This window comes from Heptranchias perlo, chromosome 1, assembly GCF_035084215.1.
Source record: "Heptranchias perlo isolate sHepPer1 chromosome 1, sHepPer1.hap1, whole genome shotgun sequence".
Lineage (NCBI taxonomy): Eukaryota > Metazoa > Chordata > Chondrichthyes > Hexanchiformes > Hexanchidae > Heptranchias > Heptranchias perlo.
In genome coordinates, this window is record NC_090325.1 from 48,991,678 (window position 1) to 49,011,391 (window position 19,714).

The 19,714-nt window shown below is 40.1% G+C and overlaps 1 protein-coding gene across 2 annotated transcripts in view; it reads right to left on the minus strand.

Annotated features, from left to right (window-relative positions):
* Positions 1-19,714, minus strand: part of dcaf12 (DDB1 and CUL4 associated factor 12) — an 85,741-nt gene that overhangs the window by 44,431 nt on the left and 21,596 nt on the right. For both annotated transcript variants that reach the window (XM_067984720.1, XM_067984729.1), the window contains exons 2-4: positions 11,686-11,940; positions 1,985-2,197; positions 696-756 (exon numbers count right to left, since the gene is read on the minus strand). In XM_067984720.1, the coding sequence (XP_067840821.1) occupies positions 696-756; positions 1,985-2,197; positions 11,686-11,940 (529 nt within the window). The remainder of the gene's footprint in view (positions 1-695; positions 757-1,984; positions 2,198-11,685; positions 11,941-19,714) is intronic.

Below are 19,714 nucleotides of genomic sequence, written 5' to 3' on the forward strand. Positions count from 1 at the left end.
TAATGCTACCTCAGTCCTTGGGACAGAGCCAATGAGGAGAAGACACAGACTAGGCGAGCAAGCCTAAACCAAAGGGAGGAAGACAGCACAGCTTGAAGAGATAAGATTCGGAATAAGAATGAAGAATCTGAGGCGTGGAGCCAGAGCGAAGACCAACCATCGCGGAAGTGGAAGAACCTACGTCAGGGACGTAGAGAGAGAGAGAGAGAGAGAGAGAGAGAGAGAGAGAAACGCCTGGCCAGCGTCAGTTCTCCTTTTCGGGTATTATCCTTTATATTCTGTGACCACTCGGAGTGTCAGAGAAACCTAGTGGGTGTGCGTTTAGATCCTAGTTTGAGTATAAAACTGTATAACCTGGTACAAACTGCATGTCTATATCTAACCAGACGTATATATGTATATGATCCAACGGCGTGAATAAAGCGAATTGAGAGGTAAGAGAGAATTGACTCTTCTCCTCTTTGTACTAAGCCAATAACCGTAACCGGTGACCTCTGGTCAACAACAGCATTATATAGACTTGAAGGACAACATACAGTTTTGCATCCTGGTTGACATCCATTTTTTAAAAAGTAAACTAGGTACAGAATTACAACATCATGGCGCACATCTTTAATGCTTATCATTTCATTGCAAATAACCATTTTAATTAAATAAAGTTGATAAGCAGTTTAGCAAACTCGTTTGAAACTCACCAGAAACAGCCATTGTATCACTAACCCATGCAATCGAAAAAATCCAGTCTTTGTGTCCATCCTAGAAAAGACCATTACAACTTAGTTCGGCAGCTAAGGAAACATAAGAACATAAGAAATAGCAGGAGTAGGCCATACAGCCCCTTGAGCCTGCTCCACCATTCAATCAGATCATGGCTGATCTTCAACCTCAAGTCCACTTTCCCACCCGATCACCATATCCCTTGATTTCCCAACAGTCCAAAAATCTATCCATCCCAACCTTGAATATACTCAATGACTCAGCATCCACAGCCCTCTGGGGTAGAGAATTCCAAAGATTCACATCCCTCTGTGTGAAGAAATTCCTCCTCATCTCAGTTTTGAATGACTGACACCTTATCCTGCGACTATGCCCCCTAGTTCTAGACTCTCCAGCCAGGGGGAACAATCTCTCAGCATCAACCCTGTCAAGCCCCCTCAGAATCTTAAATGTTTCAATGAGATCACCTCTCATTCTTCTAAACTCCAAAGAGAATAGGCCCAATCTACTCAACCTCTTCATAGGACAACCCTCTCATCCCAGGAATTTAATCTAGTGAACCTTCGTTGTATCGCCTCCAAGGCAAGTATATCCTTCCTTAGATAAGGAGACCAAAACTGTACAAAGTACTCCAGGTGAGGTCTCACCAAAGCCCTGTACAATTGTAGCAAAACTTCCTTACTCTTTCCTAATTGGCTGCTGTACCTGCATGCTAACTTTTTGTGTTTCTTGTACGAGGACACCCAAGTCTCTCTGGACACCAACATTTAATAGTTTCTCACCATTTAAAAAATATTCTGTTTTTCTATTCTTCCTACCAAAAAGTGAATAACCTCACATGTCCCCACATTATACTCCATCTGCCACCTTCTTGCCCACTCACTTAACCTGTCTATATCCCTTTGAGGACGCTGTGTCTTCCTCACTGCTTACTTTCCCACCTGGCTTTGTATCGTCAGCAAACTTGGATACATTGCACTCAGTCCCTTCATCGAAGTTATCAATATAGATTGTAATTAGCTGAGGCCCAAGCACCGATCTTTGCGGCACCCCACTAGTTACAGCCTGCCAACCTGAAAATAATCTAGTTATCAAGGTTTTAGACAGTGGTCAATTTTTTAAAAAACAAAATCCAATTCAATTGTTCCAGTTGCTTGCTTACATTTTTGAGATTTGAAGCCTTCAATTTAATCCTGTAATTCAAGCCTTAACCATCACCTTCACTTTAACAAATGAACCCCTGCAATTTAGATGATAAAGAACTTACATCTCCCACACAAACAGGATCCAGAGTTGGCAGTCGATAAACTGCAATGCTGTTTGGGTTGTCTCCTCCAGTAGCTAACAAGGTACGAGAAGGGTTCAGTTCAATGGCATGGATACCACAACCTTGTTGGTCCATGACGACATTGGGCTGTTCTCGATCCTTCAGCATGGGAATTTTTGTTATCTGGCCAGTCATAACATCCACCACCAAGAGCTAGAATAATAATAGCACAAATTACAATGTCACCCTGCATTTTAACTCAGTTAAGTTTTTAAAAAAAAAGTAAATCAGCATTTGAAACAAAGTTTTGTGTAAAATGGGCAGGTCTTCCTACCAATGCTCCTCACTGTGAAAATAATCTCAATTTCATACACATTAGAGAACTTGGGTAAAAATGGGCAGAACAGCTATTATAACTGTGGCTGCATTTTATACACAACAGAGTTACTATCAAAGATTTGGCATTCACAATGAGAAATTTTCTTTGCACTGCAAAGCAAAACAGTAACTTAGAAAAGTATTAAGAAAACATAGCCTAGTGGGTAAAAGCATTACCTGGCATTGCTTTAGGAGCAGGACTCAGTTTTGATTCTGGGACTGTGCCAAGTTACTTGATCTCAGCCAGGCAGTAATGATGATGCCACTATTGGCCTCAGTATCACTGGGTGAAGGATTGGGGGAGGGAATGTCATCCAAATTTCCTGCTCCAGATTGCTGTAAGTGGCCTTTACTGGAAAATGTGTGCGCTTAGAGCACACAGGATCAGGAGGTCAGGTCGTCTTGTGGTGACTGTAGTTACAATTTAGACTATTTCCCAACACATTTTACTTATGCGCATTGCAAAGTGTCAACTCCCATAGACAAGCTTGCACTGCTAACCTGACCTTATGCTTGAAGGATTTAAAATAGCATACCACAGGGTGAACAACAATTCTTACTACCTTTGGACATGCACTGAAAATAGCACAGCTTAACTATCATTTCCTCCAGTTCTCTCCACATTAGTGGAAAATACCATGCTAACAATATTTAGCTCACCATAAAAACTTTGGGCCAAAAATCCGTAACCCCTGCAGCGCACTCCGCCATGACTCCATGTCATGCACATGGGGTTAGGAAACTCCAGGCATGTCTAAATTATGCAGAGGTATACATTAGTAGTAATAGATCAAGAAACTGGGGAATAGTTGCTAATCACCCATTACAAGCGCACAGTGTGAGGTGTTTATAGAGAAAATAAAGAGTTTAAGATTACATTGTTAGGACCATTGAGTATAAAACAAAGAGTACTATACTTTGGCTTCTGGTCTCTGCACACAGTGAAGAATATGGAGGCTCTACAGAAGGCGCAGAGGAGGGTGACCAACATGATAGTGAATCGTAGAACTCTTAGTTACAAGGTTAGGCTCCAAGTATTAGGGTAATTTACTGAAGAGAAACACAGGTGTGGAGCTGGATATGATTGAAGATTTTAAAATTATATGAGAGGATTGGATATAGACTGACTAGACTGGTTATTTGAAATGGATAGGCTCAAAAGTCATGCCATAAAATCTATAAGTGAAGAGGTTAGATGCCACATATTTCATTCCACAGAGAATTTCCACCTTTGTGGAAAAACTGCCAAGACAGGTAGTGAGTATGGTGGTACTACAGTTCTTTAAAATGGAACTTGGCAGGTTCTTGACAGAAGAGCTTGATTATAGGAGTTGATTACAGGAGTTGCTAGTTAGCTGTGACTGTGATGACCTATGGGCAATAGTGGTCTCCTGGAGCTTGCTTGATTACCTGAGGGAGTCAGAAAGGAATTTCCCAGAGTTTTTCCTGAATTAGACACAAGCCTTTTCTATTTTTTTGCCTGGGGACAAACAGGCACAATTTCCAAATAGCTCACATATAACAGATAATCCCCTGATGATGCAAACACATACAGGTAATAGAAGACCTGAAAAAGCCTCAAGATGGAACCTGAAAACTAAGCTTAAATCAATATCAAACAAATGCCGAAAATACTTCAGAATGTATTGATCATAATGCTAACCAATTTGGTAGAATAATAGTGGGCATTTATTGCTATAAGCCCGTTTAGTGGATGTTACATGGGAACTAACCAAAGTAATTAAGGGCGAGAGGCCCGGTTCTAATAAATGTCATCTTTCAGGTTATCAAGTGAAATATCTCCAGGTTTCAATGAAACCCCCAAATTATGAGGTCTCTCTTGTGAGGCAGCAGGATCCTAAATGCCTTATTGCCAAGATGTCCAAGAAACATGGATTTTGGGACCAACATAGGTCACAAATACTCCTTCTGTTTGAAACTTGGATCAGGGAAAACAGAACAAAGTAGTAGGGAAAATGCTGGAATCTATTATTAAGGACATAGTAACAGGGCACTTAGAAAATCATTATACGATTAAGCAGAGTCAACACGGTTTTATGACAGGGAAATAGTGTTTGACCAATCTATTAGAATATTTTGGGGGTGTAACTAGCAGGGTAGATAAGGGGGAAACTGGTGGATATGGTATATTTGGATTTTCAAAAAGGCACATGTTAAGGTGCCACACAAGAGGTTGTTACACAAGATTAGGGCTCATGGGATTGCGGGTAATATGTTAGCAGGGATTGAGGATTGGTTAACGGACAGAAAACAGAGAGCAGGAATAAACGTGTCATTTTCAGGTTGGCAGGTTGCAACTAATGGGGTGCCACAAGGATCAGTACTTGGGCCTCAGCTGTTCACAATATATATCAACGACTTAGATGACGGGACCAAGTGTAACGTATCCAAGTTTGCCGATGATACAAAGGTAGGTGGAAAGTAAGCTGTGAGGAGGCTGCAAAGGGATATAGGCAGGTTAAGTGAGTGGGTGAGAAGGTGGCAGATGGAGTCTAATATGGGGAAATGTGAAATTATCCACTTTGATAGGAAGAATAAGAAAGCAGAACATTTTATTTTAAAAAGGTGAGAAACTAAAAAAATGTTGGTAGTCAGAGCGATTTGGGTGTCCTTGTGCACAAAGCACAGAAAGTTAACATGCAGGAAGAATAAGAAAGCAGAACATTTTATTTTAAAAAGGTGAGAAACTAAAAAAATGTTGGTAGTCAGAGGGATTTGGGTGTCCTTGTGCACGAAGCACAGAAAGTTAACATGCAGGTACAGCAAGCAATTAGGAAGGCAAATGGTATGTTAACCTTTATTGCAAGGGGGTTGGAGTATAAGAGTAAGGAGGACTTACTGCAATTATATGGGGCTCTGGTAAGACCACACCTGGAGTACTGTGTACAGTTTTTGTTCCTTACCCAAGGAAGGATATACCTGCCTTAGAAGGAGTGCAATGAAGGCTCACTAGATTGATTCCTGGGTTGTCCGAGGAGAGATTGTGGAGAATGGGCCTATATTTTCTGGAGTTTATATGAGAGTTGATCTCATTCAAACATATAAAATTCTTAAGAGGGCTTGACAGGGTAGATGCTGAGAGGCTGTTTGCCCTGGCTGGAGAATCTAGAACTAGGGGTCATAATCTCAAGATAACAGTCGGCCATTTAGGACCAAGATGAGGAAAATTTTCTTCACTTAGAGGGCTGTGAATCTTTGGAATTCTCTACCCCAGAGGGCTGTGGATGCTCAGTTGTTGAGTATGTTCAAGACTGAGATTAATAGATTTTTAGACACTAAGGAAATCAAGGGATATGGGGATCAGGCGGGAAAGTGGAGTTGAGGTAAAAGATCAGCCATGATCTTATTGAATGCTGGAACAGGTTCGAGAGGCCGTATGGCCTAGTCCTGTTCCTATTTCTTACATTTTTATGTTCAAATGCATACAGAAATCTTCATATCTAAGAAAAGGAGGCAAGATCTAGCTGAGCTTCAGGTTGATGAGAAGCAGTGGCCGTGAGCAGAAAAATACAGGTGGTAATCAGGAAAGAAAACAGATCAATCTCTGGGCACCCCCAAATGCTGAAAATTTCTTTTGAACCAGCTCTAAATGGAATTTTTCACTTACGAGGATGAATCGAGACGTCTAACATGTTACTAGTTTGTCTACCCTAGCTAACTCTTAAACTAAGCGTGTAATTTCCTGCGAGCTAATAGGAATCCTTCAAACAAAGGGAATGGGAAGCTGCAAACCTCCCTGATTGTCGATGCAGCCAATGACCATAGCGTTCTCGGACCATATAGCCATATACCATGATTTGTTTTTGGAACTCCCACAGGGGTGATACAGATTAAGCTGTGCCAATCCTTGAACCACAACAACAAATGCCATAGATCTTGCTCCTCAACCCAAGACACGGGCTCCTACTACAGTGAAGCACTTTGCATTTGGTCCTCAGTGAGGGACAACTGATTGTGAAAAGTGCCACGGGGTGCCTTAGCAGCTGGGTGCCTTTTTGTTGGACAAACCTCACATAGGAGGCCTAGTGGCAAGCCATTCAAGCTTCATTAGAACTTTGCTGGTAAATTAGTCGATTGAGTACATCCACACAACTAAAATTCACATTTGGGAGACTTTTGAGTTAACAGCTTGCCCAGTGTATTGCCCATGCCAGGAGAAAATCTGAAATAAAACTGCTATATCTGTGGATGGGGTACTGTGCAAAGGGTCTGCCAAATCTCAATGGATAATATACTCTGGAATTTGGTACTGGTAGTTTACGTTCATTGCCCAGACTTTTGCGACATGTTTGCGGCAAAAATTAAGCATTTTTGTCCAATATGCATCCTGATATTAGCTTCTTTTCCGTCAAGGTGCATAAGACGTTAACAACCAGCTTTACTCACAGAAAAACGTGCCTCAGTTTACCGTGATACCACATTTGCAACCATTATTTGTTTTATCTTAGCCATATGTTCAAGGGAGGGGGGCCAAACCATTCAACTTAAATACAAACATGTTGTGGCTTTGGTTCGAATACATGTTTGATTGGCAGCTTCTCTAAGTTTAAAGTTATTTAAGTCTGCTTAGTCCCAGTCATTAAGTATATCTCAGTCCGTCTTGTTCATATTGATACTCTGCTTGAAGACTTCGGAAAGATAATCAGGTCAGCAGGCTTGCATCAATAGTGAAAAAAAAACGCTACTTCAGAATATTACGTACATTACAGATTCGTGCAACAGTTAGGATTGTTAGTATTTTCTACTCAAGTTCGACTTTCAAAGCTGTCTTTCTTCAGGAACTAGACTGGAAAATTGCTAATGTCACGTTATTTAAGAAGGGTGGGAGAGAAGCCAGGTAACTACAGGCCTGTCAGTTTAATGTCAGTTGTGGGGAAGCTACTAGACTCTATTATTCGGGATAGAGTGACTGAGCACTTCAACAAATATGAGCCGATCAGAGAGAGCCAGCATGGCTTTGTTAAGGGCAAGACATGTCTGACTAATCTAGTTAAATTTTTTTTGAGGAGGTCACTAATAAGATAGACAATGGAGCGTCTATGGATGTTATCTATATGGACTTCCAGACAAGTTCAATGTGGGTAAGTGTAAGGTCATCCATTTTGGATCTAAAAAAGATAGATCGGGTACTGTAAAGAAGCAAAGAAATTTGGCAGTCCAAGTACACAAATCATTTAAAGCTAGTAGAGAGGTACTCAAAGCAATCAAAAAAAGCTAATGGAATGTTGGCTTTTATCTCAAGGGGGCTGGAATACAAAGGGGGAAGTTATGCTGCAGCTGTATAGAGCCTTGGTCATACCCCATCTGGAGTGCTGCGTTCTGGAGTGCTGCGTTCAGTTTTGAGCATCACACCTCGGGAAGGATATATTGGCCTTGGAGCGGGTGCAGCTCAGATTCACCAGAATGATACCGGGGCTTAAAGGATTAAATTATGAGGACAGGTTGCATAAACTTGGCTTGTATTCTCTTGAGTATAGAAGATTGAGGGGTGATCTGATTAAGGTGTTTAAAATGTTAATTAATTCGATAGAGTAGAGAGAGAAATTATTTCCTCTGGTGGGGGAAATAAAGAATATGGGGACATAATCTTAAAATTAGAGCTAGGTCATTCACAAGTGAAATCAGGAAGCACTTTTTCACTCAAAGGATTGATTAAGAAAGGGAAGTTAGATTATGAAAAGAAATTAGCAAAAAATATAAAAACAGATAGCAAGAGTTTCTATAGTTATATAAAAAGAAAAAGGGTGGCTAAGGCAAACATAGGTCCCTTAGAGGATGAGACCGGGAAATTAATGGTGGGAAACATGGAGATGGCAAAAATGCTGAACAAATATTTTGTTTCAGTCTTTACAGTAGAGGACACTAAGAATATCCCAACACTGGACAAACAGGGGACTCTCGGGGGGGAGGAGCTAAATACGATTAAAATCACTCAAGAGATGGTACTCAGTAAAATAATGGGACTCAAGGTGGATAAATCCCCTGGACCTGATGGCTTCCATCCTAGGGTCTTGAGGGAAGTGGCAGTAGGGATTGTGGATGCTTTGGTGATAGTTTTCCAAAATTCCCTGGACTCAGGAGAGGTCCCGGCAGATTGGAAAACTGCTAATGTAACACCGTTATTTAAAAAGGGTAGTAGGCAGAAGGCTGGAAATTATAGGCCAGTTAGCTTAACATCTGTGGTGGGTAAAATTTTGGAGTCTATTATTAAGGAGACAGTAACGGAACATTTAGATAAGCATAATTTAATAGGACAAAGTCAGCATGGCTTTATGAAGGGGAAGTCATGTCTGACAAATTTGCTTGAGTTCTTCGAGGATATAACGTATAGGGTGGATAAAGGGGAACCAGTGGACGTAGTGTATTTAGACTTCCAGAAGGCATTCGACAAGGTGCCACATAAAAGATTACTACTCAAGATAAAAAATCACGGGATTGGGGGTAATATTCTGGCATGGGTGGAGGATTGGTTATCAAACAGGAAGCAGAGAGTTGGGATAAATGGTTCATTTTCAGACTGGCAACCAGTAACCAGTGGTGTTCCACAGGGGTCGGTGCTGGGTCCCCAACTCTTTACAATCTATATTAACGATTTGGAGGAGGGGACCGAGTGCAACATATCAACATTTGCAGATGATACAAAGATGGGAGGGAAAGTGGAGAGTGAGGAGGACATAAAAAACCTGCAAGGGGATATAGACAGGCTGGGTGAGTGGGCGGAGATTTGGCAGATGCAATATAATATTGGAAAATGTGAGGTTATGCACTTTGGCAGGAAAAATCAGAGAGCAAGTTATTTTCTTAATGGCGAGAGACTGGAAAGTAGTGCAGTACAAAGGGATCTGGGGGTCCTAGTGAGAATCCCTACGTGGTCAGTTTTCGGTAAAATATTAAAATGTCTACGTGGCAAAGAAGCAGAATGCAAAATGGTTAGAAAGGGTTAATTAGTTAGTAACTGAGATTGATACAAGTGGCCTGGCCCTCCTGCTGGGCCATATGTTTGCTTAGTCAGCAGGCCTGCATTGTCTTATCAATGATAGGTCTTTGATGTGAGTCAAGGACTGGTCTGAATGTCTCCATGTTTATGGCAGATCAATATAGGTAACGAGCTTAGCCAAAGTTGAAAGACATTCCAGGTTGGGAGATAAGGAACAGAAGGAACAGGGAAGAACATTCCAAGTTGGAAAGTGAGGAAGTTATCCCCTTTGATGTCTAACAGCAGCATGATCAGCACATGGACGATTTATGATTGGTCGGAAATAATGTAACCTCGCATGGCAACCTATGCCCGGCTTATGATTGGTGTTGACCCTCGTTAAGTATGTTCCAACCCCTATTCATCTGTATAAAAACGTGTGGATTTCTGTATGTTTTTGTTCTTGCTCTGCCAGCATAGAGGGACTCTATCAGGAGTCCAAATCAATGCTGCAGACTAAGAACCCTGCTATTAAAGATGTGTTGGACTTTAAAATGTATTCGACTTCAGTTATTACTGAACCAGACTGAGGGGAAAGAATCCGGATCGTCACTAGTGCAAGAAAATCAAAAAGTTGGTATGCAGGTGCAGCAGGTGATCAAGAAAGCCAACGGAATGTTGGCTTTTATTGCTAGGGGGATAGAATATAAAAACAAGGAGGTATTGCTGCAGTTATATAAGGTATTGGTGAGACCGCACCTGGAATACTGCATACAGTTTTGGTCTCCATACTTAAGAAAAGACATACTTGCTCTCGAGGCAGTACAAAGAAGGTTCACTCGGTTAATCCCGGGGATGAGGGGGCGGACATATGAGGAGAGGTTGAGTAGATTGGGACTCTACTCATTGGAGTTCAGAAGAATGAGAGGCGATCTTATTGAAACATATAAGATTGTGAAGGGTCTTGATCGGGTGGATGCGGTAAGGATGTTCCCAAAGATGGGTGAAACTAGAACTAGGGGGCATAATCTTAGAATAAGGGGCTGCTCTTTCAAAACTGAGATGAGGAGAAACTTCTTCACTCAGAGGGTGGTAGGTCTGTGGAATTTGCTGCCCCAGGAAGCTGTGGAAGCTACATCATTAGATAAATTTAAAACAGAAATAGACAGTTTCCTAGAAGTAAAGGGAATTAGGGGTTATGGGGAGCGGGCAGGAAATTGGACATGAAGCTGAGTTCGGATCGGTCAATGCCCTGTGGGTGGCGGAGAGGGCCCAGGGGCTATGTGGCCGGGTCCTGCTCCGACTTCTTGTGTTCTTTAGATTTGTGGTTGGGATCAGATCAGCCATGATCTTATTGAATGGCGGAGCAGGCTCGAGGGGCCGATTGGCCTACTCCTGCTCCAATTTCTTATGTTCTTATGTTATAGAAATCTGGAATTCTCTCCCCAAAAGTGTGTGGATGCTCGGGCAATGGGAGCCTTCAAGGCCGAGAGCAATAGACTTTTGTTAGGCAAGAATATCAAGGGATATGGAGCAAAGGCAGGTAAATGGAGTTGAGGTACAGATCAGCCATGATCTAATTGAATAGCGAAGCTGGCTCAAGGAGCTGAATGGCGTACTCCTGTTCCTAATTGAGATAGTTAAGGTTAATAGCTAAGTTCTGCACTATGTTCTACTGTTCATTTAATCTTGAATTTGTTTAGCTGTTAATTAAACAGTATAAGTCTAAATTATGGTCTAGTATGTTGTTATTCTGTAGCGTTCCCAACTTGAGGAAGACATGAGGGTTGTGAATCTTTGGAATTCTCTACCCAAGAGGGCTGTGGATGCTGAGTCAGAGTATATTCAAAACTGAGATGTAGATTTTTGGACTCTAGGGGAATCAAGGGATATGGGGATCGGGCAGGAAAGTGGAGTTGAGGCCAAAGATCAGTCATGATCTTATTGAATGGTGGAGCAGGCTCGAGGGGCCGTATGGCTACTCCTGCTCCTATTTCTTATGTTCTTATGAGTACATGTAATGAAATCAGTAAGCTGAAACAAAGAGATAAGGGTTCGCTGTTCAATCCTCAGAAATGCTACAAATTTACCTAGCTATCTAGATAAATGAAAGCACTCTGCAATATAGGGAACAAAGAAGTAATTGATGACACTGAAGCAAGTTCATGTCAGATTCAAAACTGAAACCAATCTTATTAACTGGGTGAACCCAACTTTTTCTGTTTATAAGAATTTTTTTAAAAAAACAATGGGCATTGAGGGTGAAAGGAATTTTAATTGAGTCACAAGGCCTACCTCAATCTTAAAACCATAATCCATAAAATTATGAAAAATATTTCCAAAGATAGGGGGTACAGTAAAGATTTTTAAAAAATCTTCCACTCACCGTGTTGCATTTTGTCCCACATACCACTTGGCGATGGTTCAGCCACTGGGACGCAAACACCTTGTTCAGGGTTCCTAAGTGGAACTCTTCCTCCTTCAAAAGGGCAGGTAGTCTGTGAGCCGCATAGCCACGCAGTGCTTGTTGGTAGCTCTGCTCATTCCGAAGCTTAATCTGTTGACCTGCGAGGTAACAGACAAAGGACTTCTTCACAAGCGGAAGCTTCTTCTTTTTGCGTAGGGTGTGATCCTGGCTGCACTGTTGAAGGAAAATTTGAATAAATTAGTAATTTCATTTACCTAGTCAACAGATTCTATGAAATAGGCAATGTTGGTCTTAAGAATAAACTTGGCCCAAATAACCAGTTGCTCTAAAAAGGTATTTGTTCAACAGAAACCAACAAGATCGTGAATACCTGATGAAAGTTTTAAAAGGTAAATAAACTAACACTATCCTTTTTGCATGCCAGTGTGATTAGTCTACATCACTGGACTGCAAGGTCACAACAAACAAATCATTATGAGCTTCAGTGCAGAGTGTTGCAATGTTAACATTCTAAACCCACTTCTTCCCCCCTATATTTTGGGAAATAATTTGTTCCATGTATCTTTACACAAAAACAGCATAGAAGTAAAGGCCATCCAGCCCACCTTCGAAAAGGCAGTGTTGAATTTACGCAGTCATGGACTCTATCTAACTGCATCTGCTAAGAGAGGTGACATTTCCAAGAAGATAAAACACTGAAATCTCTTCTTCTCTTTCCTCCTTCCCCCACCCACCCAAAGATATTAGTCCAGGATATCGATCTAACACTATAAGCTACATTGTTCAGCTCAAGTCATTTGCAGGATTGGAAACATGATGATCTACACAGAACTCAATCCAAGACTTTACTGATTCTCATCAATACAAATACCATTCTTAGCCAAATATTCATACTGCTTTTTGAAGGGAATTAATAAGCATAGGATTAAAAACTTTTAAAAGAGCCCTATCACAGAAATCTACAAGTGTGGTTAAGAACTTTGATTGCTTGAGAGTCATCACTTTTGTATGGGTGTTTTGTAATTTTGGGACTAAAGTTTCAGTTACTTGTTTATACTGTATCATATCTTTAGGCATTTTATGGAAAAGCAGAATTCTGCTTGCCTTTCGAGATATATCTGAAATCCCAGAATCACCTTATTCTCTAAACCCACTCCAAGGAATTCATGTTCTTTTCAATGTAGGGTGTCCAAAATTACAAACAATATTCAAAATATTTTAGTTATACAAGTTTTAAAGCAACTCATTTCAGCTTATAATCAAACTATGAAAGTGCAAGAGACCAGTAGAATGTGGAGTTTTGCCTCAGTCTTGGTGCAGTTGGAGAAGAGTTTTTCCTATAATTAATACTTATATGGAGTAAGCAGAGTTTAATTTATGTGAGAGTTTGGTGCGAGTGGGGGTTCAGACTAACACTATCGACATTTTAGAGTTAGACAGAGCGAATGGCAGTTCAGAAAGTCATTATGATGTGTGTATCTGGATTGTATTCTCTAGAACATGGTGGCCCAAGAAGCAATGCTACACAGTTCAGGACACAGGAATAATGTGGAAAGAGAGAAGTGGGTGACTATCTGCACGAGCAGTAGAGAAAGACAGGACTCATCGGTGCAGGGAACTCTTGAGTTACTGGAGCAGTCCATTAGATAGATAGTGTTGGACAAGAATGAGATGGACAGTGACAGTGACTTGGAGGAGGGTGTTCCTGAGTTACATGGTGGCACCATTGGAGCAAGGAACTACCCAAGGGGGCAAGGGGCAGGTAGACTACAAGATAGGAGTGGCACTAGTGAGAGATTCTGTAGTCAGAGGCATAGACAGCCTTTTTGCAGTTGTGACCAATAATCCAAAAAGGTAAGTTGCCTCCCCAACAGCAGGATGAAGGAGATCACAGAATGGATGGAAAAATTTCTGAGAAGGGAAAGCAACCAAAGTCATGGTCCATAGTGGAACTAATGGCACAGATAGAATATTTTCAGATGGAGTTTAAGGACTTAGGCACTAGATAGAAAATCAACAACTGAAGGATGATAATCTCTGGATTGCTTCCTGTGTCATGTGCTGGACAGGTTAAGAAGATAAAGATTAAGAAGGTCTATGTGTGGCTGCAGAGTTAATGCAGGAAGGAAGGATTCAGATTTGAGGGGGATTGGAATTCTGGAACAAGGAAAGCTATGCTAAATGAACGGCCTTCATCTGAACTGAAATGGCACCAATGTCCTTTTGGAGAGGGCAAGCAGAGCAGTGAGGGAGGATTTAAACTAATATGTCAGGGAGTGCAGAATGTCTAAGTTTGAGACTAGAGAGGGAGAACAAGAATAATAAAACTGTTTGAATAGATGGTTGAAATAAACAGAAATTAGAGAAGGGAAAGAAAGGTAGAGCGATAAAAACACTATTGTAGTATCAAAAAAATTAAATGACAAAGCCAGCAAAAAGAATAAGGATCTAAATTCCAAAAAAATTGGAGTCAGGATTGAACGGTATGCATGTGAATGCACAGAGCATTCAAAACACTGCAGAGTTAAAAGGTTTAATAACTATGGATGTATATGGTATAGTAGCTTAAGTTTGGACAAGGTTGGGAACTTAATAGAAGAAGGCTTACCACCACTTTCTCAAGGACAACTAGGGATGGGCAATAAATGCTGGCCTTGCTAGCGACACCCATATCCTGACAATGAATAAAACAAAATCCTGGTTATAACTTTTTCAGGAAGTGGGGGTGGGGGTGTGGAGAAGGAGTGGGATAGTGGTGCTAGTGGAGAATTCTAACAGAGTTACAATGTATGGATGTCCTAACGGGTTGTGTTAAGACAGATTCGATATGGATAGAGTTAAGGAATAGAAAGAGAAATGGTACAATTCTCAGTGTGCATTACCAAACAGTGGAGATGAGATAGAAGGGGAGAGCTGCAAGAACAATAGAGCAATAATACTGGGTGACTTTAACCATGCCAGTGATGGTCAGAGATGACATAACACCACGCCTTTGCCCAACATAGTTGATCTATCTTTGCAAAGCCACACGCCTCCATACTTGTCCACCTTCTTCAAACAGCCACTTTTCTAGAACACCAGCAATATAAATATTTGCACTAAATGTTTCTCTGTGAGCCATAATAGGAGTGTTATCAAAGAATACTAACTGGGACATATGTCTCAAGTTTGATACTGGCAATTGCTGAGACCATGGACAGAAATTATGCTTAGGTGCTACAGCAACATAATTATAGTCTAACACATGATTTAGCAACTTTGGAATAGTAAGTAATAATTAATATTATATTTGAACTGTTGCATACAAAACAGAGATCCAGGCAATAACAGTACTGGACAGAGTACCACAGGAAGCTTCATTGATGTTATCTTGTGACAATTTCTTGGATTGATATAAAATCTTGAGGTGCATCTCTTCTGTTCCCAGCATAAATGCAGACAGCAAAACACAGAAGTTAACAACATACTGTAGTTTTGCTTCAGTTATAATTATTGCAGCCACATCATTCCACTCTTGTAGATTGCAGGTTCTGGAATACAGTTAGCCATCCTTATTCAGTCTACTGGAATACACAGAGTCCAGAAGCTTTAACTTCATCCTGCCAAATAGGGCTGCAATATTCTATAACTGGATGAATTTAAGTTCTGTGGAACATTGACATTGTTGATAATGACTAGGAGCTTAAATGTTTCCACCTGAAGGGAATTTGTAGTTATTAGAGTAGCAATGCTCCTTACCTTTGTGTAAAATCATTTACGCTTCAACACTATCTTATTTAAATTTCAAACTTCTATTTTGCATGCATTATATTTCAGTGCATTTTCCTATCCTTCTTTAGGTCTTGAACTGAAAGGATAATATGACAACTGGCTCCCAACCCTTTGTCAATGCCACTGTTACAATCTAGAATCTGTGAAGTGATCTGGGGGGAGATTTCCATCTTGCCTCCTAGAACAACTGACTCAAGCATTGAATCCCCATGTAACAGAACAGTTTCATGCACAGACATTTCTTGGTTATGTTTGTATTTTTTGGTTCCAGCAAGAGAAATTTCTTCAGACTTGACTGCCTCTAATGGAGTATTCCTTTTTGTGCTCTGTGCCAGACCTTCATTAACCAGCACAGCCTTACTGTATCCCCTACTGTGACTGATGACAGTGAAGATCGGTCCTAGGTCCTTGGGTTTTAAGTTCCCCTCAGTCCATGTGGATCTGGGGTTACCATGTCACAGCAGAGACAAATCTATGTACTGTGCGTCAAATTATTAGAATATAAAAACGAGGCAGTATTACTGCAATTATATAGAGCATTGGTCAGACTTCTTTGGAATATTGTGTTCAGTTTGGGTGCCCCACCTTAGGAAGGAAATACCAGTCTTGAAGAAAGTCCAGTGAACGTTAATCAAGATGATAACTGGGAAGAAGGAAATAAGTAGTATTGTCAGACTGGGTAAACCTAGTTATATTCCCTAGCGGTGAGGAGAAATAAAGGAAGAGAAAAACAAAGAGAACCTGCATTTATGTAACCCCTGGACATCGTAGACCAATGGATTATTTCTGAAGTGTAGCCATTGTTAAGTAGGCAAACACAGCAGCCCATTTGCACAATGCAAAGTCCCACAAATAGCAAAGAGGCAGTCTGACTGAATTGTTTAAAATAATGAAGGGAATCGACAAGATCGCGAAGACAGACTTCAATCCAGTAGGGGAATCCAGCAAAACTGTACCTAATCTAAAGTTCAAGTTATGCCAAAATGAATCTAGGAAACTTTATTCTCAGAAATGGTTGAGAGAATGTGGAACACTGCATCGTTGGCTTTCTGATGTACTAAGTCAACAGAGATGTCTTAAAAAGGCAGATTGATACATAAAAAAATATTAAGGGATATGGAGAAAACACTGGGAATTGAGATTAATAAATTAGAGCTGCCACAGACAACAAAAGTAGCAGACCAGGCTCAATGGGTTTATGTTGGAGTATACTACTTTGAAGATTTTCAATTACCAACACAGCTCCAAGCTGGTTGTATTTCCTGATACCAATCACTAGGTGACTCAACGTACTAACACTCCAAAACCACTTCTGTTTCTGTAAACAGGAAAGTGCAGCCTACTTCCCTTTTCTGTAAAAACAAACCAACAGGCTATTTACCAGTGATACAAACCCCATTTCAGATAATTATGCAATTGTCTCCGATTGTCATGAACCAGTTCATTTCAGAGATCTGTAGGCATACTTATTAAAGTCACTATCCTAGGAGTACTTAATTCCCTGGAGGTTTTTTTTTGTGCAGTATACCATTGATCAGCTTACTGCCTTATTCACATAATTGGTTTTGAAGTTGATACTGTATTTGCATTTCTTGTCACGCTACAGCTAAATATTACTGTAACAGCAAGGTGACAGAAATAATTTTCTATATCCCATATCATAGCAAACCCAGGCTAAACAAATGCATCCCTTTAGGAAACAGTAAACAATCTTCCAGTTCCAGTAAAGTTTTGTAAATTTATAGACAAATTCTAGGCAGTTTAGAATCCATTCAAAACAGCTTACTCTTCAGTAATCCTTCCCCATGATGTTTCTCTGCCTGCCATGAAATTCCTGCAATCATCCATAGTCCTGGTCTCAGCCCCAGTCTGACATTCTGTCCACTCCTAGCACACTGTAAAAAGCAGTCCAACTTTCTAAGCAGCCTAGAGAAGCAAAGCCTAATCCAAGGCCATTAAGGATTTAAAATAAACCCATGGAATACCCTAAAATCACAGTTCTTATTAAACATAGCTGCCTACAAACATCCTTCTATATGGTGAATTGCACACCTGCCCATGTAAAGGTAGCCCATGAATACCTGCTCGCTTACTATTGTTGCCTCCCTGGTATGTGCTGTATGAGCTGATAAGGGATCATGATTTCGCTGAGAGAGATTTTGCAAGCTTTTTTTTAAAAAAAGGGCCTGTTGCATAAATCGCCTATTTTATTCTAGATGCGTAGAATTACAGATAATCTAAATTAAATAAGTACAGTAGTTTACCGGTGACAGTTTAAAGCAGTGTGGAAAATAAAATAAACTCATCACTACATGGAGAAATGGAGGTGGAATTGGCACATCACAAAGATGAATGACATCACAAAGCTGACCCAAACAATTCTCAGGTTATAAAACTATTTGCCCCATTCATACACAAGTAAAAACAGCAGAGTCATGGCTACTCATATATTATGCAAACTGGATGCTAGAGCAGCTATTATGATGTCAACATTATTGTTGAAAAATGGCATTATTTTTCTATCATTGGCTTGCCAGAGAACAATTAACAAAACAATGAACCACAATAGGCCCAGACCACACAACCTTCTTCCGAATCCCATTACTTTAATCTGACTCTCCCTTTACTACTTCCATTACTCTTCTTGTTTCTTACTAACCCTCATCACTGCTAGTCTACCTCCGTTGCCCCATTCTCTTCGACGGCAAAGCTAATGAAGTTGTTGACCTTGTTCTTCTAAAGAGTAAAAGTGCACCGTATTTTCCAACAATCTATTTCATAGCATACTACCCGTTAGCTAGCAACCAAACTATAACAGGTGAATATCACTCACTTCCACTGCACATTTACTGATGCACGATCCTTCAGTTTTAAATCTTTGTCGCAGCAATCCTATACCTTTGCTCCACATTTACATTTGTGCAGGATTAACAGTTTACATTTCTTAATGAAAGCTACAACACAAATATTGCTGATAAATTTTGTTGCCCTCTATCACAGTAAACAATTCAAGAAACATTCCAACGCTGACAATTTTGGAACTCTTCTCAAATCAAATGAGTTCAAGTTATTGGAATATTCCTACATATAACTATTATAGCTATGTGAATGAGCTGTTCCTTATATGCTTGAACTAAATAAGCTATGCCAGTTTAACTTGCCAGTAAAATTTAAGCATAAATATTCAATTATGATGTTTATTGAGTGTGTTAAATAAGACTATTAAGTTAGGTAACAAAATTGGTGATTGCATTAGTACAATTTTTCCATGACCTGGGAATTCTGAGGGTCTTCCATACAAATAAAAAAAACCTAAGAAAACAATCCCAATTATCGTGTTGATCACAACAGTACTCCCAAGTACTAACGAAAAGGAAAATCAAATTTTGATTAAAACTTAGTCTTCCCCCTCAAACTTGAACAGTATATAGCAGTTACTAGTCTTGTCAATTTGGATGATCCCTTACAAACTGTCAACCAATGGATACAATTATTGTCCATAGTGTAAGAAAAACTTACAAACATCTCAATGTTAAAGTCTGAAAATAAAAAAAGTCCAGTGAACATATTATGTTTGACATAGTAAAAAGAGGTCACTACACCAAATTTTCTACCGTTAAAATTTCCAGTTGTGCTTTACTGTACAAGCATATATTTAATGGAAGATTTTTAATATTCAAAAATACTTATCTATACGAAGGTTATATTTAAAAGCTAATTGAATAAAAAAAGAGATTCCCTCCCCTGCCCAAACTAAGAAGCCCTGTAAATGACTGGCTCTGAGGCTTGTACATGATAAAATATCCTGGTAATTTGGCCTTTAGTTTTCTCCCCTCCTTCTACTTGATGTCTCTTCTACTTGATGTTGGCTTCTACTTGATGTTGGCTTCTTTTTCCTCCCAATTACTTAGCCAAGATCAGTAAGTCAGAATGGGAATACCTGTAGAGACTAAATTGTTTTTTTAGACTCAATCACAAAATCTTATGTTAGCCAAACACTGAAGAAGATGTCTCAACTGCAATGTCTTATTACTGGAGTATTCTCAGAATCACAGAACATTACAGCACAGAAATAGGCCATTAAGCCCATCAAGCCTGTGTCTGTTTTCCTTTTTCAAAAAAGTGCCATATCCAGAAAATAGTAAAGCATAGTGCCCAGTTGTGTGTTTTGTGCAGTCGGTCGGCATCTATGGTAACTTACACTTACATAGCGTTC